Here is a 27,615-nt window from a genome sequence, read left to right on the forward strand (position 1 = left end):
ACAACACTGCATTTACAATGGTCTTCATGATTTGTGGTGCCACATTCAGCCCAAAGCCAAGTCGAGTAAGGCAGTATCTCTGACCCCGGAACCACACTGTCTGGAACGGCCACAATGTCTCATCCACTCGCACCTGCAAATAAGCCTTCTGCAAGTCTACTATAGACACATTGGAGCCCTTCTGGCGCCATTCTCTCAGCTTGCTGGCGCACACGTCAGCATCGGCAGTGTACGTCTCAGTGTATCTATTGAGTTCACGATAGTCCAGCACCGGACACACTTTTGATTTGTTATGCTGGACTACCGCTATTAAGGGAATCAGACCCTTCGGTGGTCCCAGCTTGTTGGGGTAGGGGATCAGCCATCCATCCTGGATCCATGCCTGAAGCTCCTTCTCATATTCGTTATGGGCCTTGTCGGGTATCGAGTACTCTGCAATGCGATTCTTGAGTTCGGTTGGCGTCCTTCCTTCTGTCCACTTCCACGATGCAGTCCATGCTTTTTGGTGATGGTCGTAGTCCACCTTAAAATCAGGCCAATCAATGTGAACTGCAACACACACTGGGCTGTCCAAAAACCGCACAGTCCCATCTCTTCCGATAACAACTCCCCCCAGTGCTTTAATAGCATCATATCCCAACAGTACATCGAATCCCAGCAAATCCCCTCGCATCACCAGCACATTAATGTCTGCGGCCACACCAGAGTCTGTGTGGATTTTGACAGTTCCGGCTCCACAGCAAGCTTGCGTATTGCCATCTATTGTGGTTACTTTGATGTTCTGCTTTGTCCAGTTTCGACACAACTTGGCACTCATGATGGTGTGTGAGCACCCGGAGTCGAGAAGAGCTGAACAAGGCACTTGGTCCACGTACACATTTATTGTCGGTTGCGCCTCAACTAAATCTTGTCCGGGGAACAGGGCGGCACTGACGTCCTGCCCCCTGATGCATTTCCCGCACAATTTTAGGATAAACGTCCATAACTACCACATTGGAAACAGCGCGGGTGCCCTCGCCCCTTGTTAGTACAACTTTTTGCAAAATGGCCTCGCTGGCCGCAGCAGAAACATCTCCCATTGGTCGTGGGTCTCAAACTGGGACTCTTTTCAGCATTAGTCTTGGCTGCCTGCGCCATCATTACAACCGGTTCCCTCAGGTCCTCCTCATCTCTGATAATGGCTCAAGCGCGTTCCAACAAATGTTTCATGGGCGTTACAGATACGCTGGTGGAAGCCCTCAACAGTTACTTAACATGGGTGGGAAGGCCGCTACAAACGCATACGCCAGTGTCTGCTCTGACACTCCATTGCCAAATAAAACTGCAAGTTTCTTCAGCTCCGCGAAGAAGACGTCCACGGTTTCTCCTGGCATGAGCTTCCTAGAGGCAAATGTTTCGTAGGCCGTGCAGGGATCCATGGCAAATGCGTTGTATGAAGCATTTTTTATAGAGGTAACATCAGCCTTCTCCACGGCACAAAGTTTCTGACACATTCAGGGCGCCTCCAGCCAATCTCAGGGGAATCACGGTATGCACCCCCTTTACTTCACAGAGGTTGCAGGTCAGCTCAACCTTTTCGACCCAGTCGACAACAGAAGTAGATCCGTCGAATTCGGGTATCAGTTTGAAATCAAATTTTGCCCCAGCCATAGTTGTCCAGGAAAAGAGACAAAACGAAATTGCCGAAATAGCTTATGACCTTCACCTTCACCGAGGTGCACGACTTATATGACCTTCACCGAGGTGCACGACTTGACACAAAAAAAACTTTTTAATCAACTGCTAACGCACGCGTCACTGTAACGTCCAATGACAACAACAACCTTCTCACTGAACCTGCCTTTTATACCACTCTCTCAATCCCTCCTCTTGCGCATGCGCCCGGAGATTCCTGACAACCTCGAGACTTCCGCTTTTTTTTTTTTTTTTTTACATAGGCGTCACCATTTATCAAGGCCGATAGGCCACTCAAGGATAAGGGTTAAAGAGTGTAGAGTAGTCAAAAGGACAATATAGTAATCGATAGTAATGGAAGTTCGGTAAATTTGTTAACTTAAGTGGAACGGCTCATCAGAAACTTGTTCACGTTGGACTTGAAGACAACCATATTATAGACAGCTGGAAAGCAGGAAAACGGAAGACAATTGATAATGTTTTCAGCTAGTCTAGTGTTTCTTGTGAAAGTCTGGCGAGGGGGGGACCATAGATTGAAGCTCAGTCGAACACTTTCTATGAAAATAACAATAAAGCAGAGACAAACTCGCAACATCTCTTCTGTGAGATAGATGTTGCAGCGAAGATAAAAGGACATCTCCCACCAGGCCACGAAGTCTATTTTGAACCCTATCAAGGCAGGACAAGTCTTTTCTAGCAGCTCCTGCCCATATGTGGCAACAGTATTCCATCCTTGGACATATCTGGCTCTTATATAGATAGAGAATTGCATCAGCAGTGAGATATCTACTGGATCGATAGAAGGATCCGACCATTTTTCCAGCGGCCTTGGCAACAGATTTTATGTACGTATTCCATTTAAGATCAGGAGTAAAGGTCAAGCCCAGAAGCCTGTCAAAACTGTAGGCCTCCCCAAGACGAGAGACATTCATTTTAATTGATGCCAGATGGGGATCAGAACGTTGATGATGTAAAGATAGAAGCTTTGTTTTAGATGCATTAAAAGTAACCAGCCACTCCTTTCCCCATTGAACTTCCACTTATAAAAACCCAAGTTTTGTTGTCGCGCATGCCTACACAAGGCACAAACACGTGGGCGTTTGTTTTGTTGGTAAGTACTACATGTAATAGTTTTTGAAGACAATTATTGAAAATTGAGTTTTGAAAAAAAAAAAAGAAACCAGACAGTTCTAATTGTAAGAAAACGGAAATAAATATTTTCTGAAAACTGAAAATCATTTGCCAATTTAGCAAAACTTAATTTTTGCTAATTGTCTTCAAAAACTGTTTTCATTAATAATTAATTTTTATCTTATTTTTTTTCATAATTTTTAGATATTTTCATTATTGTAACACAACAATTCAGTAGATACCATTGGTTTCACTTGAAATCCAGTATTTCAATTTTTGAATTTTGCTACAATAATGAAAAAGAACCAAAATGTTTTAGTAATTTATCCTTTTTTATTAAATACTTCTAATTATTATTCATATCAACAAAACTATTGTTATATGGAGCAAAAATAGAACAATAAAATTACAAACAAATAATATCAAACAGTAAATAAACTGTTCAAAAAATAATTATGAAAATTAGGCATCCAAGTTGTTTATTGATACTATATATGAGAGTATTTCAAAATATGTTATATTATTTATTTAAATCACAATCAGCTCTTTTGATGGTAAAATAGAAGTGTTAATTGTAAAAACTTTTGTATTTATTCATATAGATAGGATACTGTTTGACGGGAGAAGTTTTTCTAACCTTGTAATAGGAGCCTATTTTCTTTGCAGCAGACTTGACAACATCGATGCACTTGTTCTAACTCATGTTGCTTGAGAATGGTTGAGGAGTTTGAATATTGGATTCTTGAGAAGTTTGATATATAACATATAATATGTCTATTTTATTTTTTCTTTTATTTCAGTTAAGATTACAAGATGGAGAGTGATGCTGAAAGAGTCGCTTTTGGAGATGATCTCTTCAAAGTGATAGAGGGTATGACAAAACTCGAAACTGAACAATTAAAATTCTTGTGCTTCGGACATATCCCAGTTGGAACCATTGAACAGATGGATATAACTGATCTTCTACAATCTTTGAAAGAAAGAAGGATTATCAGTGCTGATAAATATGATTTTCTTATAGAATGTTTAATATTGATTGGACGAAATGATATTGCTCATCAATTAGGATGCGATACAGATGACATGCACGCACTTGATTCTAGTCTACAAAAATATAAAAGTTTTGCTGGCTTGGAAAGTTTCATGTAAGTTACATGTTTTTTTTTGTCTTTTTTTGCCTTTGTTTTTTTTTTTTGGTCTTTTTTTTTTTTGGTCTTTGTTAATATTGTACGAATGCAACTCCTTATTTAACATTTAAGATCTTGCTAAATTTATCGACAACTCCTTTCACACCAATGTATCAATATGTCAAGATGGCAACCAAAACCAAGTTGGTTCTGTACCTTATCCAGAGATTTTTTTTCACTCGAACAGCAAACACTTTCCATCTTCTACACATCTCTAGTATGGCCCAATTCTTGAGTATACCATCTAAGCAACAAATTCTTCAGAAAGATATTGTACATCTGAAACATTTCAATGGTTGACTCTTCATGCTTACCTATGAGTGTGCCCTGGGGTCAATGTTAAGTTGTAATTAATTGTGATACTATTGTGCTGTGAATATATCCCTTGGTTGGATCCTGGGTTGTAAAGTATCAAGCTGATACTCTTATCTTAGTCTTACTGCTATGGGAATATAAACCACAAAATATAGTCCAAGTTTGAATATAGAGCTATAAGAACCACAGGAGTTTTAACCACCACTATCCCTTTGCAATTCGCAACAAGTGAGCCAAGAGGTTTAATCTTTGAAAGTTCTGATAGCAACCCCCAGGAAGCTGCCAATTCAGTCAAATGCATTGGCTCACCTCGAACCCTTGTGAAATCCACTGACTTTGAGGCATCTAAAAACATAAAGTGCATGCTTTCCTTCTTCACCGTTGGGACGAGATTTTGGAAATCGTAATACTGAATTACACATGAAAACAATGGTATCTACATATTCTTTGTAGTTTTAAGATGATTATATAAAAAAAAATTAAGAAAATCGATAAGGTAGAAAATTATTTATTAAAGAATATAAAAAATACAATTTGAAGAAAACAATCATAAAACACAGGAGAGTTCAAAAGGGAGGTAATTTTCCGTTTTGATTTAAACAAAATGACAGAAACTTTTCAATTGCTATCACAATTAATGTTGTTTTTTTTTTAATAATTCATTAGTATTCAGGTAATTCCGGCTGCATAATTTGGAAGCTACCATTGTAACTTATTAGAATTGACAAAAAAAATCGGTTGAAACCATTGTTTTTTATCTGAAAACTCTATTATTGACTACAAAATCTCGTCCCAATAATGTAGAAGCATCGCATAATCTTTCAAATTAAATCAGTTGTAAAATAATATTTAGCAGTATTTCATGCATTCATGTAAAAAGATTGGCTGTTTAAATTAATCGCCCCATAATAAATTAAACTCATTGTGCCACATCCCTACCCCATCTATCTTATCATTTGCACATGGGCTAAATGGCAAAAGTTATCAAGGCAGAGGCACAAAGAACACATAATATCATAATGTTAAATTATATGCATTGTTGTTTTTTTTCTTTGAAAAGAAGAAACATTTTACTTTTATTTTTAACACTAGAATTTTTCATTTTTGTCCAGAATTTCCCCTTATTAAAAACAAAAATAAAGAAAAATCTTTATGATGTACATATTGTGACAAACCGAAAGCATCATATTTCAAAAGTCACATAAATTGATCAAGTAGTTTTATTTTTAGATAAAAAAATCAAATTTGATGAGTATCCAAGAAGTGAATGTCTCGCATATAATTTTGAAAAGAAAATTTCAAGAAAGAAAGGGAAGTAACTCAACAATAATTAATACTTACTAGATTTTTGTTGTAATTCCTATGAATTCCCATTATTTGCTTAAAAATGATTTTGGATAAGAATTAAATTTTATTTCAATAAATTAGAGCTGTTTTTGTGTTGGAGGTTGTTTTATAGGAAAATCTCCTTGTTTGTAGTTATTTTTATTTTCTGGTTGGTTGGCTGGCTGTTGTGTACTCCTATGCCACACAATTATGCTATTTCACCTTTGTTTAGTGACATTCTCTCAACCCTTCCGACACCTTTGTGAAAATTTATTTGTTCATGTGCAAATCTGGTTCATTTTAATTTAGGTGTGATGGGAGAGCCTCATTGCTCATCCATCTCCATTGTCTTACATGCCAGTTATTCTCTCTCAACCTACCAGTAATTCTATTGCACTTTTATAGTACCACACAAAAAAACTTGAGTTGCATTCGATTCCTTATAAACTAAGCAGGAAAACTTTCCTCTTTATGGGAACTTTCCAACAGTACAAACACTGACTTCATTTTATTTTAAACTTATTAAACTCTAATCAATGCAGAAAAAAAAACCCAATTAATTTAGCATAATGTAATTGCTAATAATGCTTTTTTTTGTTTTTGTTCACTCCAAACAGAAATGTCTATGGGATTTTGACAAGAAAAGAGAAGGTTTATACTGGGTATTTTGTTTCTTTGTTTTTCTGACAGGGCTGAGTGGAAATGCTGCAATGGCTGCATTTCCCCCATAAGGATGGAAGAGATATGACACTAATTGGTGTCATGAATGCATGCAGCGAGGTGCATATTGTGGTGAGAGGGGTGTTTGACCAGACGGGATAAAGGAAGAGAGGAGGCGGATATGGCAAGACCCCGGGTGACACCAAATAGTCTTGTTGCCAAATAGAGAAAGAGAGAGCAGAAGAGAGGGTGTTGATGTTTGATTGGGACAGGGCAGAAATGTCTATGTGATTTTGACAAGAAAAGAGAAAAAAAACAAAGAATTGTTTTTATCTCATTGTCGTTATATATTTGTTAATATGAAAGGTTGTTTTTAAAACAAGCCAACTTGTAACGAGACAATGTACGATCGAGAGAACACCTGCCACATCGAGGGGAATCCGATGAGGTTAAGGACACCCGGTGTGGTTGTAACGGTGGGAATGCTGCAGGTATCGGGTCATCGTTATGAATGGTGCTGTGACCAGGATATCACATCTCTATGAGATGTCCACGAGCGAGTTACCACAAACACATATATAAATTGTACCATTAAGCCAGAATAAAATCCTGAGAAGATATGGGCTGTTTCAACAAAACAAAAAAACAAAAACAAAAGAAAATGCTGAAGACTAGACACAAAGAATGCTAGACTTTGCAAAGAAAAGACGAAAAGAACAAAAAGAAATAATCATAATCATGAAGTAAAAAATGCACAAAGCAAAGATTGAAAAAGAAACAAACTCAAAAAGAAAAATAACAACAAAAATCTCGAACATGAAATGAAGACGAAGACAGATGGTGGAATGTAAGGACGGTTCATTTTCTCCTTTTGTCTGTCTCAGTGTCACCTGGATAGGTTAAGTTTGTTGTATTGGTTGAGACATATTTGTAATATGTAATGTATTGTTGATTTTCTTCCCCACCCCTCGAAGGAAATGTGTAAATGTGTATTTTTCTGAATTATGAGTCTAAAAATAGTTCTATCCACAGGAGTAGATATGGGGATATAGACAGAGGAAATGGGTTGATATGTCGCCGTACGTACGCGCATATGTTGTTGTACAAGCGAGCGAGAGAGAGAGAGTGGGGCAGAGAGATAGAGAAATGAGAAAAAGAAAAAGAGGCAAGTCCCCTTAAAAGGCATAGCAGTAAACAGATTTTAGTAGATATGATAAAGAGGAAGGTAGGGAGGGAAGAGTCAATCCTTGAATCAGGCTTAACATGAAGGGGAATTTAGTGGCCGTGCGATTGAAAAAAAAAAGAGAAACAAAGACTAGAAATGAATGAAGCAAAGAAATAAGCAGAATGGAGAGAGCGGTAGATATGATAGATAGATAGATATGGCGAACGGGTTTAGAAAAAGAAAAGACGAAGTAGAGATGAGTGAAGAAAAGAAATTGTTGGCAGTTTTAGAAGAAAAAAATGCAATCGTTTTTGTAGTTTCTGAAATTGAATTGGTTTATGGTAAAAAAAAACAAAAAAAAACGAAATGTGTGATTTTGTTGTATATTTTAAATCGTAGTCTATCGTTATAGATCGGCATAGACCATCAAGAGATAGTGAGAAATAAATAAGGAATTTCACGAAGTTACCGGTTGATTGGGGAAACCATAGTTGATGGTGTCGTGTGGGCGGCGAATTGAGATCCAAGGGAAAATGCGGTGAGGAAGCCGGAGAATTGTCCCAAATGTTATGCAAACCCTGCAGAGGGTGTGTGAAAAAGTGCAGAGTGCACTGAGTATGAGCTAGAAAGTTGAGGTTGAGAAGTGTGAAATGTGCACTAGTCGTAAAGGCATGAAAAATTGAGTGGTCAAAGAATTAACGAGACACAGGGTATGTTTGCGTGAGGTTCCAGAAAAAAAAAGACATGAAGAAATGTAATGGAAATGCGGTGAGGAAGCCGAAGAGAATGGTCCCAAATGTTATGTAAATTCCGCGGAGGGTGCGTGAAAAAGTGCGGAAGGCACTGTGCGTATAATATATGGAGTTTGACGGTAGATTTAACAAGACACTGGCTGTGTCTGCGTGGGATGCCATGAACAAAAGGCATGAGGGAATACAAAAATAGATATGTGATCTCTCCGCCCGATCCGCAGTGCATGACAGACACTGTGACCCACGGATGAACGGGAAAACTCTTGATAATAATGCACCATGAGATAGAATGGTCAATAAGTGAGAGAGAAAGACGCTCATGCCGAGATAACCTGAAGAATGGTTGTGAAAAAGGAAACCAAACAAGGATTGAGAGAAGTATACCGATCCTTAGAGAAATAGAAACCGGCAGTATCGATGCCGTTCTGATTTTGTAATGAATAGAAGCTCTCATAAAAATAAATTCAAGTAATGATTTGCCTGTGATTAGTTGTGAGACATTTAGACTGTCAAATAAAGGAACATTTGGTTGGAGAATTTTATGAAAATTAAAGGAAAAAAAAACTGAGATTAGGGGAAGCAAGGTTCCTGTCAGCCTAAGAGCAATGAACCAGATAGACCAGAAGTAGTTAACCGGGTAGCAATCTGATAATGGACTGGGTTGCAACTGTTGGTGCTGTCATGTGCATGTCGGGCCCTTGTGCGCACGTGGTATAGACAGGCTGTGCCACGGACCACTCTCTCAGATGTGCTAGGAATTAGAAACCAATGGGGATAGACAGGAGAGAAACTAAAGCATGTGTACCATGGAATTTGAACCTTAAATCTTGAAGGATAGAACAAATGAAAATTGATAGAAACGTGATTTGATAGAAGAAAAAAAATAAAGGGAACTGTTTCGTCTATTTTAATATTTGTATTGAAATGCACTATTTTTTTTTTTTTTTTTTTTTTTTTTTTTGAAAAGGAAAAAATTTTTAGATCAGGATTGATAACGTCTGTAATTGTTGTGTAGCATTCTCACCTGCGTTGAATAGAAAATTATTTAGTGTGAAAACTTTCATGAAAGGTGAATAATAGATTGTTGGAAGTGATGTTAAGGCATTTAAACTGCCGAATAGCAAGTCATTTGGCCTGAGAGTTTTTACAGGGTGTGAGGTGGTAAATTGGTTGGAATTGGGCATTAAAACATTTAGGCTGTCAAAGAAAAAAATCATTTAGCCTGGGAATTTACATAAAAAATGAAATCAATCGCATGGTAAATAGTTTTGAAGCATTTAAACTGTCAAGTAGAATGTCTTACAGAAACTAACGTTGCTGATATTATTCTGTTTTGGAAAAAATTAAAAATGCTTCAGTCGAGAAGGATTTCTCCTTCACAGGACGGGGATTGAATATGTTGAGTGTAGTGTTGGAACAGTTGTTACCCTTGGTCCCAGGCCAGAATGGCGCTGCTGGGACAAATTCTGGGAGTGAAGAGTAGGATTGCCTCGGTTGAGGAAGATCTTCACTTCGCTGGATGAAAATGGTGCATGTTGGGTACGGCATCAGGGCGGATGCTGCGCCTTGTTCCGAGTGAGAGAATGCTTATGGGACAAGTGAAGGTACAAAAAGTTTAGGTATCATAGAGTTTAGTAAAGGCTACACAGGAAAGTGTGACATTGTGCAAGTATGGTTTGGGAAAGATATTGGCTGTGGTGGAGACCTAGTTTCTTTGCACCAGGGTAGTTAGGAGGGACGGTGTTCACCTTCTTTGGCTGGCACATTGTGTTGTTTTTATATTTGGGACTGCTGTGAAGAAATAATGGGGTGTAATGGAGATGCTCGGTGAGATAGCGGATGATGGTTGTGCAATAAGCAAAAGTGTTCTGCAGGTTGGCGGGAGATATGCAGTCCATTGAGAAGGTTCTGACATTGTAGAAGTATGAAATATCATTGGGAAATTTTCCCCAATGCCAAGAGGTGTGCATGAGCTGAGGAAGTGAGTTATTTCTATTCATGTAAAGAATTGAGTGAAAAAATAATAAATAAATAAAATAAAATACAAAAATAGGTTGAAAAATTGGATGTGTGTAAAAATAATCCCCCAGCAAACAATTTTAGAGTAGAATTAAATAGGCAGAAAGGCCTAGAACGAATTGAGGACACATTATTTTGGGACAGCAAATGGTGATTGAAGATGGGCTGAGCCTTCCCAGTTACCGAACAAAATTATGGTTGAACTAGGACTGAAATGAAAATCTAAAGAAAAAAAAAAAGAGATTGTTTTGCATGCATATAGACCAAGTCGTATAGAAGGACTGAAATTAAAAAAAATTTAAATGAAAAAAAAAAACGTTCTGCATACACATGGTCTGATGGGTTGTAGTTAAAGGGAAGAAAAAAAATGTTTTGCATGCACATAGATTAAGTCGTGGAGATGGACTGAAAGTAAATAAGAAAAAAAAAAAAGTGAAAGAAACCCATGTTTTGCATGTACATGGTTGGATGAGTTGCAGTTATAAAGAAGAACTGAAGATAAAGAGAAAACTGTTTTGCATGTACGTAGTTTGCAGTCACCTTAAAAGGACTAGTAGAGTGAAAAGAAAGAGGAATTAACCCCTGAGAAAAACATGATGCATGTGTAGATGAATATAGAATCCCTGACTTAGAAAGTGTTGAGGTTGCAATTGAACTTTTTACTTGGGGTCTATACTGGGTATTTTGTTTCTTTGTTTTTCTGACAGGGCTGAGTGAAAATGCTGCAAATGCTGCATTTCCTCCATAAGGATGGAAGAGATATGACACTAATTGGTGTCATGAATGCATGCAGTGAGGTGCATATTGCGGTGAGAGGGGTGTTTGACCAGACGGGATAAAGGAAGAGAGGGGGCGGATATGGCAAGACCCCAGGCGACACCAGATAGTCTTGTTGTCAAATAGAGAAAGAGAGGGCAGAAGAGAGGGTGTTGATGTCTGATTGGGACAGGGCAGAAATGTCTGAGATTTTGACAAGAAAAGAGAAAAAAATCAAAGAATAATTGTTTTTATCTCATTGTCGTTATATATATATATATCTGTTAATATGAAAAGTTGTTTTTAAAACCTCTGTTGAGAGATCTGAAGAGATCCAGACCCTTAGCTGATTAAGGCTGACAACTTAGAATGGGGGTCAAGGGTAGGGGTCGCCACCAGGCATTGTTCGACTTGGAATGACTAATCACTCCTAATTTGATAATAAGTAAAAACCTCAGTACAAATTAATAAGATAAAAAGGAGGGGGAGAGAGGTGCTGAGTGGACAAGACGAAGGGTAAGCTCTAAGAGGAAGAAAGAAAGGGGTTTGTAACCACTCTCTGAAGGAGAGGTTGGGGAAAAAGGAGTTGGATTTAGAAAAAGGATTAAAAAAAGAGTTGAGTCGTAGCCAGCAAGCTGAACGGCTGGGCTTGTCAAGCGCTCCCGATTTGGGAGCCCTCATGGCCTGATGTTATGATGTTAACTAACCTGTGTTAATGGGAAATCTGTGACTTTACTGGTCTGGTCTTACATCGTTTCACCTCAAATTAGACAGTAGCTGTCATGAAGTAATGAAAACAATAAATAGTTTGTTATTGTTATAAACTGGAGTTCTGTTTGTTTGTGGTGAGGACTCTTCATTTTGCAGCAAGCCGCAAGGATCAGTGGAGTGATTGATGTACCTGGAGACTACCTACACAGGGTAGGAGATGATTCGATCGAGAGGCAAAGTACCCCACCATGAAAACACAGTGGGTAAGGACGATCAACAGGTCAACTTGTAACAAGACAATGTATGATCGAGAGAACGCCTGCCACATCGGTTGGAATCCGATGAGGTTAAGGACACCCGGTGTGCCCGGTGTGGTTGTAACGGTGGGAATGCTGCAGGTATCGGGTCATCGTTATACAATGTAGAATATATTAGGGGAGAAATTCTGTTTTGCACTTTGTCCTAAATAGAAAGTATTGTGTTTGGTGCACCAGCCTAGATGTGGCAACAATATGTCACACATGGATTAGTGGTATTCATCTAAAAGGGAAAGAAAGTTTAGGGATCCTCGATTATGGAGTTGAAAAGAGTCAGATACGCCCTTAAATAGATTACTGCTGCTATATCGGGGGAGGTCGGATCATTTTCCCGTTCCAGTAGATATCTCACTGCTGATGCAATTCTCTACCTGTAAAAGAGCCAAACCTGTCTCTGCTCTATCGTTATTTTCATGGCAAGTACTCATCTGAGCTCCTATCTATAATCCCCCCCTTGCCAAACTTTCACGGAAAACCAGCCATCTTGTTGAAATCACTATCAATAATTTCCCTCACTCTTTATCTGTACCTAAACTTAAACATGGATTCCATGAACAAAGCTTCTTCCTTAGAACTGCTCATCTGTGTTCTGTTTGCCTGCTTTCCAGCTGATTTTCTTCAAGTCCAATGTAAACAGATTCTTGATGAGCCATCCCCTTAAGTAATCCAATTTACCAAATTTACATGACTAACAATTACTACAATAGTGTCCCATTGACTACCGTACACTCATTAACCCTTATTCTCAAGTTGACTTTGAAATCTAGTTGAGGATAGTCTTATTTCTACAGCCCTGTTCTGGTGCTTAACTAAACTCCAATCTCCAGTTCCTCCTTGTAAGACACAAATATCTCCGTTACAGCCAGATGGCTGCATATTGTGAAAGAAAAGCGAGTAAGCACAGTGTATTTACACAATTTTTATTTACATGAAAGAAACAACAACAGTATTTCTACTGTCTCGTCGCTCATCAGTCCTGGGTTGTATCTCCTTGAGTGCTCTCGAGTGGGTCGTTTTCTTTCATCCAGCACCAGATTTAATTGTTGTAGATTCTCTTGGCGGAGGATCTGACCATAAAGTCATGGACATAAGGGTTCCAGTCTCTCAGATGCTGCTGGAGAATATCAATGACGTTCTGGAGAATCTGCTTTTCATGGACAGTAGCTGATGGTGGAAGGGTTACAGTAGCTAGCCTTACTTCATTCTCTTTTTGAGCATGATCAGCATCCATAACATAAAGCTGGGCAAACCTGGGTTCTTGTCAGTCCCCCCCATTAGTATGGATACCTTTCCTTGTATGGTAACTGTTATTGCCATCCATGGTGTCCAGGTGGTCCTTGTGGGTGATCAACTTTAAGACAGGCCATTGCTAGGGAATTGTTTATCTGCCTAATGTACTTGAGGAAGTATGCAGAGTGAGGTGATTTCCTTCCCAAAGCTGTTTCAATGGATCAGGATGATCAGGGAATGTGGGTGGGGCAACCTTTCCGTTCTTACAACACATGCCTCTTGTTTCATTTTTCCATTTAATCGCATAACAACTTAGGCATACTGTGGCTATTGGGGAGGCTGCGCCGTCTTCAGTGATGAGAGATCCAACACTGGAGTAGGAAACCAATTGGTCTCCAGAGAGGATTTTTTCAGCAGCACGTGCTTTATTGTAAGCAAGGCCTAGTTGTTTTCTCTGGTGCATTCGCCGATCAGCTGTCTGTCTTCTGTCCTGATCACGCCATAAACTCCTGGTGTGTAGTGACTCGCCTTGCATTAGCAGTGGCCTTCCAATCCTCTTGCAGTCTTACATCCCTGGTGTGTGGTGCTTCCTGTCACCTCGCATCAACTGTGGCCTGCCAATTTCTCTCAAGCCTTTTTTTTTTTACTCTGGAGACATTTGTTGTGTTCTCTCTTGAAATTTCACAGCTTGATTCATTTTCCAACCCAACAAACTTTTCCGTCTTTTAGGCATAGTGATCGCTGGAACAATAATACTATAGAATAAAATGATGTTGATGAAATTGAATATTAGACATGGACAGATAGACAGACATACATAGACACACACATACATAGGACATTATAGGCATATAGATATATAGATACACAGAAAAGTATATAGACATAGACACAGATATATAGCCTAGATATATAGATAGACACATATATATAGATATATATAGGTATATAGATACACAGAAAGTTATATAGACACACATAGATACATAGGACATTATAAGCATATAGATACACAGAAAGTTCTGTCAGACACATATAGACACAGATATATACGTATATAGATATATAGAGACAGGGATTGAGAACGCACTAAAAATGTGACTTTTTTGCATTTTTGCATGCATTTTATTGCATTTTTTTTTTTTTTTTTTTTTTTTTTTTGCATTTCCATACACCAAACATAGATATAAATATTGCTAAAACATCCGCTGAGTTATAAGCTTCATTTTGGTACCTAACTTGCCTGGGTGGGTTGCTTGTAGGCTGAGATAAACTGCGTCACCCCCCCCCCTCCACAGACACACACAGTAGGAAAATTTATAAATAGTCACAACAAGAATTCATAAAGCTGCCACAATGGAAAAAATGCTTCCCTTCATATACTCAGCATCCCATCCCATGGAATTTCAGCAAACAGAGCTTCTTCTCCTCTGTGGAACACTTTACTGTGAGAATGCTTCTCTACAGATAATAACATAGTCATCAACAAATACTTGTTCTAAACCATCACATAAGTTATCATCATCAATCACATTTAGTACTCCTATAGTGCTCTTCATTTGTCGATGGTCCTGGATATGACCTTAAACTATATCCAGTGGTGAGGCCTCAGCTTGTGGGCTTTGGAGAGTGTGGAGCCACCCCTTAATTGTCATTGCTCCCAGCTCCACTCTGATCCGGAGTGGTAGTACCTGTTAGGGTCCCAACTATGGGTTAAAGAGAAACTGGCTTGAAAAAAAATATATTTTCTATTAAAAAATTTTTCTTCAAAATCACTGGATTCTGCATTAAACAACCTGAAAAGGGTTGATATGCCGTAAAACAAAAACAACCAACTAACCAATCATTTTTCAATTGATGATCATTCCATCTCTTTAACCCTTTTCCTAGAATAGCTCTTGACATTGTCAAGTGTTGATCCAACAGTAAAAATAACAAAACAAAAAATAAATAACTCTGACTATTCCAAGACATACGGCTCCTTTTTTTTAAGTCTTCTAATATTCAGTCTTCATACAAGGAAACAGAATTTTTGTTTTCTTTATTATTCGAAATCTGGTTGATGATAATCTCATCTCTATGCTGCATCTTTTTTCTCACAAAAGAGACAATAATAGCCTTAACAGTTTAACAGTTCCTGGATCATATGGAATTTGGCAATTGGATTAGTCCGGGATTGATCCGGAATTACAATCTTATCCAAAAAAAACTGGCCTTAATCAATAAGAAGCAGCCCATGCCACTATAACCCTTTATAACTTTTTCCTTATTTTTTACATAGGAGTCACCACTTATCAACGCCCAGAGGCGACTCGAGGATAAGGGTTAATGGGTGTACAGAAGTCAATGGGACAATATGGTAGTAATCGTTAGTAGTGGAAATTTGGTAAATGGATTACTTAAGGGAGACGGCTCAGCAAGAATTGGTTTACGTTGGACTTAAAGATGACCATATTGTAGTCTGGAAAGCAGGGAAATAAAGAGAGTTCCACAAGCGGGCAGTTCTAAGAAAGAAGCTGTGTTCATGGAATTTACATTTAGGTTTTGGCACAGCTAAAGTGTGGGGGAAATTATTGATAGTGGTTTCAGCTAGACGGGTGTTTTTCATGAAAGTTTGGCAACAGGAGACCATAGATTTGAGCTTAGACAAGCACCTGCCATGAAAATAACAATAAAGCAGAGACAAGCTCGCAACATCTCTTCTGTGGGAAAGAGGTTGCAGGTAAGAGAAAAGGCTAGGCTACGAAGTCTATTTTGAACTTTGTCAAGGCAAAATAAGGTCTTTCTAACAGCTCCTGTCCAGATGTAGCAAGAGTACTCCATCCTTGGATGTACCTGGCTTTTATATAAGTAGAGAATTGCATCAGTAGTGAGATATCTACTGGAACAGTAGAACGATCCCAACATTTTTCCAGTGACCTTGGCAACAGATTTGATGTATGTGTTCTAGCTCAGATCAGGAGTAAAAATCAAGTCCAGAAGCTTGTCAAAACATGGAGCCTCCCAAGGCGAGAGCCATTCATTTCAATTGATGCCAGATGGGGATCAGAGCATTGGTGATATAAAGATAGAAGCTTGGTTTTAGATGCATTAAAATTAACTAGCCATCTCTTTCTCAATTGTACCACATGCTCAAGATTAGAAGAGAGAGAATCAGAGAGAACTTGGTCATTTATGGCCTTTGATATGTTGCCATAGATGGTAGTGTCATCAGCATAAATGTCTACGAATGATCTTAGGATGTGATTTGGAAGATCACTGATGTAAATCAGGAAGAAAGTTGGGCCCAGGATGAACCCCTGAGGGACTCTGGCATTAATACTAAGTTTCTGATTTCTGCCTATCAACCACTCTTATATCAGAGAGAAGTGATTTAATAATTGATAAAACATTCCCAGCTATACCATAGCTGGATATCTTGTGGAGTAGACCTTTATCCCATATCCTATCAAAGGCCCTTGATATGTCAAGAGCAATTATCCTAGAAAGGAAGCCTCCATCGAGAGATTTGCTAATTCTATAAGATATAACTGTCAGCACATCTGCTGTAGATCAAGCAGAATGGAAACTATATTGCATGTCACTAAGAAGATTATTTTTACTGAGGTGGTTAACTACTTCTCTATTTAATATGGATTCCAGTAGCTTACTCATGACGTAAAGGAGACTTATTAGTCTGTACTGAGAGGAAAATGACTAATCATCTGCATTCTTAAATACAGGGCATACGGGTGAGGTTTTCCAGGGTGTTCAGAAGCAATTCTCCTTAAGACAATGCTTAAACATCTTTGTAAGTATGGGAGCTAGTTCTGGTTGAAGTTTTTTCAGCACTATAATTGAAATGTTGTCAGGGCCAGTTGCTTTACTGGAATCAAGATTTTTTTATTAGTTTGGCAACATCATGCACAGATATTTATATGTCGCATAGCGTGTTTTCTTATACAGGAGGAAATACGGGAAGTTGACAGCCTTGGTTGCATAGGGTAAAATTAGTCGCAAAGTTCTTGGCAAAGAGTTTGGCTTTATCTGATACTGATGATATTACCTCAGGTTCATTGATGATGGTTGGGATAGAGTACATGCTTCTGTTCAGGATCCTGTTTGCTATTTGCCAACTTTGGACTTAACGGACTGAGCATACAACTCTCTCGCGTTCTTTATTACTCTTTTACAGTAATTGCTGAAAGTCCTGAAAGCAGCTTTAGTCTCAGTACGGTTTCCTGTTTTTCCTTTGATCCTCTTTCCAGAAAGGCAATATTATCTTTTAAAAAATTTCTTCTCTGGATAACTTTACTCCCCTCTTCTGATGAGAAGTGTTTGAAGAAGTGTATTCCCTTTTGAACTGATAGCATAATAAAATTTCATTTTAAATTTTTTATCCCTTGGGAGGCTGATATATGGATCTGCAGAATAGATTTCCACATAGGGGTCAAGGAGTCCGGAGTTGGAGTTGGCATCCTAGGAATTCTAGTTGGACTTTTACCATCCGACTCCGCAAACCTGCCAAATTGTCAAGTGGTAATATGCCTAAAAAAAATTTTAATAAATAGACCATAAATAATCAAAACTTAGTTCATTCCATCGATCAAATTTAGTACTCTCATAGTGTTCTTCATTTTTTGGCTGATAATCATTCCATTGCAATAACCCTTATTCTTGAGTGGCTCTTGGCCTTGATAAGTGATGATCCAATAGTAAACAAAAAAAGTCTGACTTGGACTATTCCAAAATATCTTTTATTCATTTTAATGCTTGTTTCGTCCAATTTCCTTTGTCTTTCCAGCAGTTTTTTTGTTTCTTTTCTTTCACAATTTCCAGGCCTGTTAGCAATAGAATTACAGCTACAAAATGAATTAAATACCAAGAACAACCTTTTGCTGTTTTTTTTTATATGAAACGTAACAGTAATTGATCAATATATATTATTCCCATTTCTCTTACAGAATTTTGCTTCATACTGTGGCTGATAATATGGAGGAGAAGGAAGTCAAGAAAATAGTTGTATATTTCAGTGAAACTGCTTATATTTCAAGAGGAAAACTTAAAATGTGTCACAATGGATTTCAACTTCTGTCATTGCTGCTAAAAGTTCGACATATCCATGCCAATAATTTAAAAACACTTTTGGATTTAGTACAAGTACTTAATCGAAAAGATTTAGAAGAAAAAATTAAATTATATCAAGGTAATTTGAACATTTGTATATTTACGATTCTTTTTTCTTCCTTTCTATTTTGTTATCTGTGTTCTAATTACATTAAGGTTTCAATACTTTTTCTTTTTTTATAAACAATTGAATTTATGATAACCTATACTAATACATTTTTAGTCTATGATGAAGAACATGTTATGGACTGGTAAAGGGTCCAGAAGGATGATACAAACTCTGCATTAAGTGAAACAAAGTATATTGAAGAAAATATAAATACAGCATACAGAGTGGAACAATAAATGTGTCGCCATAAAGAAAACAACGCTACAGCTTTATTTTTAAACATTTTATTGAAAAAAAATCAATTCAGGTAACTTGATTATGTAGTAGAGCTGACATCTATTCAATGTAGCCACCTTCAGCTTCAATCACCACCTTGATACAGGTCCAGAACTGGGAGCATGCCTTTTCCACATTTTGCTGCAACAGTCAGGGTCTGCCAGCAGCCACCTGATGGCACCAGGGGATCTTAAAAGCATTAAACTCTAACAGACAATTGCCAATTTTCTTACCTAGTTTGCACTCTCGAGCTGCGCACATGACTGCTTTGCCGTAAGGTTCTGAAAGTTTGCCAGCATCAACGTTTTCTTTTTTTGTTTTCATGCAATCTATCTACAATGTCTCTGTAATCAACTAGTCGATCGCGATTGACATCATAGGTACCTCTGGTTTAAAACATTCATTTATACTATATGTAAAAATTAGTGGGATCTGTGTCCCAGTATTGCCCGGGGAAATATTATTTATCAAGAATTGCTTAAAGTGATGAGTGTAAAAGAAGTTTCCAGTTAAAACTGTTGATGACAGGGAAAATCAAGAACATTTTATTATATATATATATATAGATTAAGAATTATTGGAGTTATTAATTATATTAATTTTGAATCGCATAGAAAAGAAAGCTACTTTTGTGGCAATATTGGTAGGCTAGAAAACGAAAAACGTGAAAAAAAAGGATTGATATTTTGCTCCCGATAAAAGCGGATAAACAGTTAAAACAGGCAGTTAAAAACTGAGATTACACTGTGCATTGTGTTGCGAGATATATGCTGAATTGACTCTAAAGGAATGGTAACACTATTTTTCGGCAAATAAAACTCAAGTGGCTGATTATTGACCTCAATATTTGGGGGAAATGATGTTAAGCCTCTCAGACTTGGAATGCTAAGTGATTATTTTTATTACCATCATAAAGTCGATGAATAGGGACGGCCAAGCCGAAAATGTATTATAGACCTCACACGCATACTTGCACTCTGACGTATCCGTTGATTAAAACATGGGTGAGAAAGCAGAGGAAAATAAAAAAGATGTGTTTGCTTAAGTCCCATGAAGGGGAGCATAGACAAAAGCACAAAGCAAATCTACTGGCCAATCCCAATAAAGAAGGTTGGACCCTTACATATTGGGAACCAGTAAGTGGAAGAGGGTTGAGACAATGGTGTATTCACAATAAGTGAGAATCGTATGCAAGCGGGGTGGAGCCTAGCCCTATTTTTTAAAATATAACTCAGACAGCCGTTGAGAAAACAAGAGAATAAGCTGCCAATAAGATGCAACAAACCAGACAAAGACTCTCTCTTGCTTCTCCACGAAAAATACTCATTGCTATAGGTCTAACCCCCTAAGCTTTTAGCGACAGCCACACTCGAAAATCACCCAGACTTTATTAAAAAGTGCCATCCAGCCATGACCTAAGCTGATGATCAATGCGTAAAATCTGTCTCTGAATAATTATTGTTGTGTTATTTAAAAAGACTGTTGTTGCAGTGTTTTTTGTATTTTTTCTTTTGTCTTGAAATAACCTTTGCTCCCCAGTGATACAGCCCTTGGTGATCAGTACCAGATGGCTTTCCCTCCTCCTGATCTGTGATAACGTGGGGGAGGTGATAATTCGCCGGACAGGACCCGTGAACATGCAGAGCCACCACCAGAGTGACCACTAAGCAGCAGGAAACCGACTCAGAGATCAAACGGCTAAATTAGTTGACATCACTCGCTGAATGTCGTTGAGGTGCAAACAAGGGTACATTTTGATGTTTGTAATTTTGAGAAAATTGAATGTCTTTTTACTTAGTTACCTCAGATTGAGAAGAGTGCCCTAGTAGTAATGTTGTTTTTTTCTCCCACAAAATGTCTACATCTGCTCTAACATAATTCGAAATTGTATCTTGCCATGTGAATTGAAGGCAATAAGTAATTAATAATACAAAGTAATATACAAGGCATTCCTACTTAATTTTTAAAAAAATATTTTTGTTTTCCTTATGCTAAATATAACATACTTTTATTGCAATTCTCTCCAAAATAATCATGTTTAATACTTTTTCTTTCAATTTTAGATATTAACAGTTCAAGTGATGAATCATATAAGCCTACCAGTTGTAAGTATAAATCAGATATATATATAAAATGAAGATATTTTCTTTCTCACTGTTTGAAAAAAATATCATTGTATATAAAATGATATGATAATTGATAAAAAACGATATTTTATTCTAACAAGCCAATCATTTATAGAAATTACCAGTCTGTTTTCTTTACAATTAATTAAGGACTAAGGAGAATATTTTATAGAATAATAATCTGTCATGAAACAAATATATCTTTAGAATGAATATGTAACTGTGTTTATTTTTGTTTTGAATAAATCTGTGATTGTTTTTATAGGGGCAAACCTGGAGAGGGAAGTTGGGCAGCAAGGTGCTTATTCACATTATATAAGAATTTCTGCATGTGAACCTGTATAAAATTACATATGATATAGAAAATACATATATATAATCTATATATAAAAAATTACATATAATATAGACAATACATTTATATAATGTATATATATATAAAATTACATATATAATATATAAATTACATTTATATAATCTATATATATATATAATTATATATAATACAGAAAATACATATATATAATCTATATATATAAAATTACGGTACTTGTACAGTTTAATCAAGACATTAAAAAATGAAAATATTGAAAAAAGTTTAAATTATATGTATCCGTTATGGATTGAAGTTCTCTGAAAAAAAATTTCACTTGATTTCATCAAGTATTTTTTTTTTTATTTTACAGCGAAAAAAAAATTTGTTATGATACTGAGCAAAAGGTTCGATTTTTAGGAAGAGAAGCTAGTATTAAAGATGGGGAGGGAGTGTCGGCGCTTTAAATTGAGTTATCTTCCCATGACGTGTTCAATAAATTCCATAATGGCTGACTTTAACGTGTTCTCATAAAACATGTTTTTCCGCTGTAAAAAAAAAACTACTAAATTAAATTAAGTGAAATTTTTTTTTGAGATCTTCAGTCCAAAACGGATACGTACAATATAACATTTTTCAATATTTTCATTTTTTAATGTTTTGATTAAAATGTACAAGTACCAAAATTACATATAATATAGAAAATACATATGTATAATCTCTATAAAATTACATATAATTTAGAAAATACATATATATAATCAATATATATAAAATAGAAAATACATATACATAGTCTATATATCTATAGATGTGAGAATGTGTGTGAGGACACTTCTCAACCTATATACTCAGCAAATTTTTTATCTACAGACTTGAAATTTCGTATATAGGGCATTCAGACATGTAGAAAACTTTTAAATCCATTTTCATCTGGAAAAAAAAAGGACTGCTAAGGTGTAAAAATTGAAAAATTGGTACGTGGGGGTGATCGGATCTTTATCTGTTTTCAACTGTTTCATAAATGCGCATGCTCGGCCTTGAAACATGGCAGCTTCTTTATGTTAAGAATAAGTAGGTTGGAAAATACTTTGTAAAGATCCTGGCAAGCTGGCCTAATGGTTATCGTACTTGACTCACTGTCCTTAGGTTTTGGTTTTGATCTCAGCTTGAATATTTCTTTCTTTTTTTACTTACAAGAAATGAACTATTTAGAAAAACCATAATATTCATGTGCACAGCTCTCAATTTCTGTATGAATTAAAATATAATATTTATGCATATTTTATGATTGGGCAATGCTAAATATAATATAAAAAGCTAGTATAATATAAAATTATAGTCAAGCAAAGGTGTTCATTTACTCTTGAAATTTGATGTATATTGACAAAATAACACAGGTAGTTCTCTTTAAAATATACTTACATATCAGGCAAAAATAGATATTTACACCAAAAGTTATGGAAAATTATTGAGTAGAATTTGATTGTTTCTATATTTCTGCAAAGATGACCATTTACTTGATTTAGGATTCTTCTTTTGATATTTGAATGTACTGTTTCTTTCCTTACTGATGTTTGCTCACAAAATAGTGTATTGCAACTGAAGCATGACATACTACTGTGATGGGTGGATTTAGTCACAAGGCAAATTTGGAGGTGAAGTTGGACCCCAAGACGTTTATTCACATTACATTTAAATTTCTACATGTTGGTATGATCAGGGAAACAGGGAGCAGCAAAGTAATTCCAAAGGTAAGCATTTCAAGGAAAGAAACTATAAGAGTAGAAAATCTTCCCGCATCTAAAGATCTCTATAGTGAAGGGGTGTGATTTTGCTGCTAGTCAAGTTAATTGCGGATATTTACGTTGAGGGAGTATGTGTACAGTAAGTTCATTGGAGTATATTCCATGGAATTACTTGTAAAACAAGTGTAGGATGCAACTCTGTAGTGATGCAACAGGGGATGGAGCTTGGCAGACAGTACAGAACATGTTAGGTTGGAAATTCTTTCTTGCAACCTATTCAAGTAGGAGAGGCTTGTTGTGTGTGCACCAGTTCAGATATAGTAACAATACACCATGCATGTACAAATGGTAGCTTTATAGAGATATAGATGTGATACGTTTTCTAGCTTGATGAAGAGAGCCTACCTTTGAGACAAACTTTCAGAGAAGCTTAGTTATATTTCCTAATTCTATTCATACCTAAAGACAGTGCAATATCTATTTAGGTTAGAAATTTTTTTTTTGCACCTTGTCGAAGAGTGTGAGGCTAGTGGTTGAATTACCAGCTCAGATGTGGCAACAATGCATGAGCAAATGATAGCTTTATACAGATATTATGATGGTGTCTTATAAAATAATATCCCTTTTGGTTGATTGTCTCTGATCTGATGTAATTGTGGACAGAATCTGAATTTTAAAAAATAATCTCTCCCTTTAACAAATGCAGTTGAAATTTATAAGATTGCCCAAATAGGGTTGTTTTCGTAATATGTATCTTTTTTGCTTAGTCGAAGATTCACCTTGATTCCAGTATCTAATGAAATATAACATAGTTCTTTTACACAATCTTGGATTCGAACACAGAAGGATGACTTAAAGTATAAATACAAATAAGCTTCAAAAACAATTCCTTGCAGTGAAGCTTGGAGAGTTATTGACCTTTTTGATGGCCAAAGTAAAAATATCTTTTTCATTATGTTTCTGAATTTTTTAAATGAGGATCAGTTATTTGTATAGTTTCAACATTAAGCCTGGTGGCACTAGCTTGAAACCACAGCATTGCTGTAGAATTCTGTGAATAGGAAAGTCCGCAAGGACCCATGGCACAGTGGTGAGAGTACTTGGAAAAATGTAAAAGTGATATACTCCTGAAGGTTGAAGGTTCAATTCTCAGTGTAGATAACTGAAAAATACTATTGTGAATTACTTAAAACCTCTATCCAATCATGGCTGACAGAATGGGTGCATGCTACCTCCGTGAAGTAAATAAAGGGTTCTGTTTGAAATTCCATCCAAATTCTTGAGTTCAACAAGATACACTTTAAGAAGGTTGAAGATTACATCGACTAAAACATTGTGAAAATGACACTCAAGATGAGAACAGTAGTCCAAAGATTCCAAATAATATGAATCTTTTTCATTGTCCGATAAATTAATCACCTTCCACAATTAGTGCGTCAATGACTGACCTATTCAACTTGGCTGAAATTTAGGTTGACATCTATCAGTAACTTTTTTATTGAAGTCTCTGACACTCTGGCACCAGTTATTTGAATTTGCAAATTAAGAACATAGAGAGGATATATTATTCCATGACAGATATTTAAAAGCTTTTAACTTGCAAAGTTCATATCAGGGATGAGAATGGAAGGTTTATGGTTTCAATAGAACTAAAAGAGGATATGTTAGGAGGTGGCGGTAGCAGTTTGTTAAAACTAAAAAGTGAAAATCTATAAATCAAGTTTTGACATAGGTCACACCTATTACAAGGTTATGAGTTTTGAATTAAACTTGATTGGATTTAAAAGTAATGTTAAACATTTTCTTTTCTATTTTAAAACTAACTCTAGCCAGATTTTTAATCATTCTTCTTTCTCTCAAACCCATTCATGTCACTTCCTATGTTTTGGTTTTTTTTTTGCCTTTCTCTGCTAACTGAACTATTCTATATCTAATAACCCAATAACTCTTTCTGTCAATGTGATCAAACCAACAAAATTCCCTTTTCTACATATAAAGTTTGGATATATGTCATATTTCTTATAAGGTTATGAGTTTAATATTGGATTAGATTTGACAGGATTTAAAAGTAATATTGGATCTCTTTTTTTTATTTTAATAGATGTGCCGGAAGAAAACAAAAATAAGAGCGATGATGATGATGATGATGATGATAACTCTGATAAAAATGCTGATAATGGAGGTAAAAGCAACATAAATAATACAGTTGAAAAAAAAGTTAAAACAATATATTTTGGTTTACTTACACATTTCTGCATTTAAATTATCTTTTAAATAAATTCAAATTATTTTACTTAACATAATTGCCTATAAGTTACAAGTTTGATTTAATTTCCATAAATATTGGTTGTGAGTAAGGTATATAACTGGGCCAGAAGAACCATATTTGATTTAATGACTTGAATTCAAGTTTAAAATATAGAAACACTCGCTCCTTTCCAGTTTTGTTACATACCTTACTTCATGACAATAATCAAGATGATGGTGACCACCATTACACTCATTGTAACCAATCTTCAGGGTAATTAAAATGCTTCTAACTTACATTAAATATCCTCTTTTTTAATGCGAATGAGTAACTAAAATATATTGTATTTTATTAATTTCTCAACTGTATTTCTGTTAATTAAAAATAATGTCATCAATAGTAACGCTTAACTTTCATTCTATAAAGTAAAGCAAACTGTGGTTAAGAAATTAAAGAGAATCTCCACATAATTCACATAATTCCAAACACACATGCAGGCATGGTGGCAACAAAAGATGACAAAAAAAATTGGTTAAATAAATATGCATTCATTCACAGTTTGTCTTCACAAACTATAATAACACAAAAAGTAAACAATGAACACGTCCTAACACAACCAAATACACATAATAGTAATACAAGCAAAAAATCCGTGTGAAACATGCAAAGAAATTGTAAACAATTAACAAATGAAAGTTCGTAGTAAGAGCAGGTGTGTTTAGTCCAGTGACCAGCAAGAAAAAGAGTAAAAAAGAGTTAGAGTCATTGAACCCTCACTGAAAAAGAGAAGGCTTTTAAAGATGTTAATTTTGTTGTCGCCATTAATCAATGTTAAGACATGTCCTTCCCTTTTCTCTCATAACTTAATATTAGTATTTTAAACAGACAAGAATTAGATTTATCAAGGCTATTAGGCTATAATCATACTTCTCCACTTGGTTCTATCTTTACAGTTGTTGGTTCTGATATTTCTCCGTTTCCACTGTATCTTTGAAGTTTAGCCTGGGTCTTCCCTGCTTTCTACTTCCTACACACAATTGTGAATACAGAAGTTGCTTTGGTAGTTGTCCAGATTTATTCTAAGATGAAGTATTGCTGCTCGAATCACTTTTTCTTGTATTAGGAATACAGGTGATTGATTGCATCTCATCTGTACAGCCTCTGCAACACAGAAGAGATGTTGCTAACATCTCTTTATTCTATCGTTATATTCATGGTAGATGCTTGAGTGAGCTCCAATCTCTAGTCCCCTCCTATAATACATTTACAGCAAGAACTCTTTTAGCTACAGCCACAGCAAATAATGTTTCTTTCCCACTCTCTGTACCAAAAACTACACTGAACTCCCATGAACAAAGTTTGTTTCCTGAAACATCTTTATCTGTGAAACAAGATACGAGTCTGCTTCTCTACTGACTACAGCAGGGTTATCTTCAAATCTAATGTAAACAAATACTTGAGCCATCCTCTTAAGTAATCTTCTGCCCATTCCATCCACCGTTTCCAATTCTCTAATGAAAGTGATTATTGTCCAACTAACAATCTTTTTAACCCTTATCCTTGAGTAGTCCCTGGGTCTTCATAAGCAGTTACACATCGATTCAAAATAAAGTTAGATCTGCCAGAGATGATAGGTCCACACATTTCAGTATGTCCTGGCTGATTACTTTCTCATACCAGACTACATTCATCATATTTTATTTATTTATAAATCATAGCTGTTGTTTCACAATGGCGGTTGTAGAATTTTTACAGCCTTGTCCTTTACTGTTTTTATTCCACCTTCCTGACAATTTCTACCTAAGAATATCCTTCACTAGATAAAGCAATAATTTGTGCTCTTTTAATCTCTGGAAGCTGCTTCTTTGGATGCATTTTCAATTAAATATATGGTTGTAGCACTCGCAGGAATCAAATATTACCTGAAAAATAAGAAACAACGTTTAGTATAACAATGAATAATTTTGAATATATAATTATAGTTAATAATAAAACGAAAAGAAAACGTTTGTGTTTTGGTCATTTATAATTTTAAAGGTACTTTCAACTATAATAGTTTTGAACATTGGGATAAATTTAGTATGAAACTCAGCTAAAACTCTTGAGAGAGGCTTTCAAGTAAATAAATATTATAATCTGATGTTAAATATTTTACATTTGCTCTCAACTGTTCATTGTACAATCCTTAACTTTTAAGTGTGTAGGTTTAAACTATTATCTACGTTTTTATAGGTGTTCCATAATTTTGACCATGTCTATATATATATATATATATATATATATATATATTAATGAAATCAAAGGGATGTCGTGTTTACCTGATATACGCAATGGTAAACTTCAAACTAATATAAATAACAGTATTTACATATAGACTAGCGGGGGGGGGTACCCGGCGATGCCCGGGTGTCTTGAGGTAAATCGAAACTCCGGGGGGGGGGGGGGA

At 36.1% G+C, this 27,615-nt stretch overlaps 1 protein-coding gene across 3 annotated transcripts in view; it reads left to right on the top strand.

Moving 5' to 3' along the window:
• LOC145286129 (caspase-3-like) overlaps positions 1-27,615 on the top strand; it is a 95,391-nt gene that overhangs the window by 17,302 nt on the left and 50,474 nt on the right. For all 3 annotated transcript variants that reach the window (XM_080134836.1, XM_080134838.1, XM_080134837.1), the window contains exons 2-5: positions 3,606-3,950; positions 18,187-18,428; positions 20,798-20,839; positions 25,023-25,103. In XM_080134836.1, coding sequence (XP_079990962.1) covers positions 3,619-3,950; positions 18,187-18,428; positions 20,798-20,839; positions 25,023-25,103 — 697 coding nt within the window. In that variant the 5' untranslated portion in view covers positions 3,606-3,618. The remainder of the gene's footprint in view (positions 1-3,605; positions 3,951-18,186; positions 18,429-20,797; positions 20,840-25,022; positions 25,104-27,615) is intronic.

Source organism: Euprymna scolopes, chromosome 10 (assembly GCF_053919585.1).
Source record: "Euprymna scolopes isolate OS-2025 chromosome 10, ASM5391958v1, whole genome shotgun sequence".
NCBI classification, from domain to species: domain Eukaryota; kingdom Metazoa; phylum Mollusca; class Cephalopoda; order Sepiida; family Sepiolidae; genus Euprymna; species Euprymna scolopes.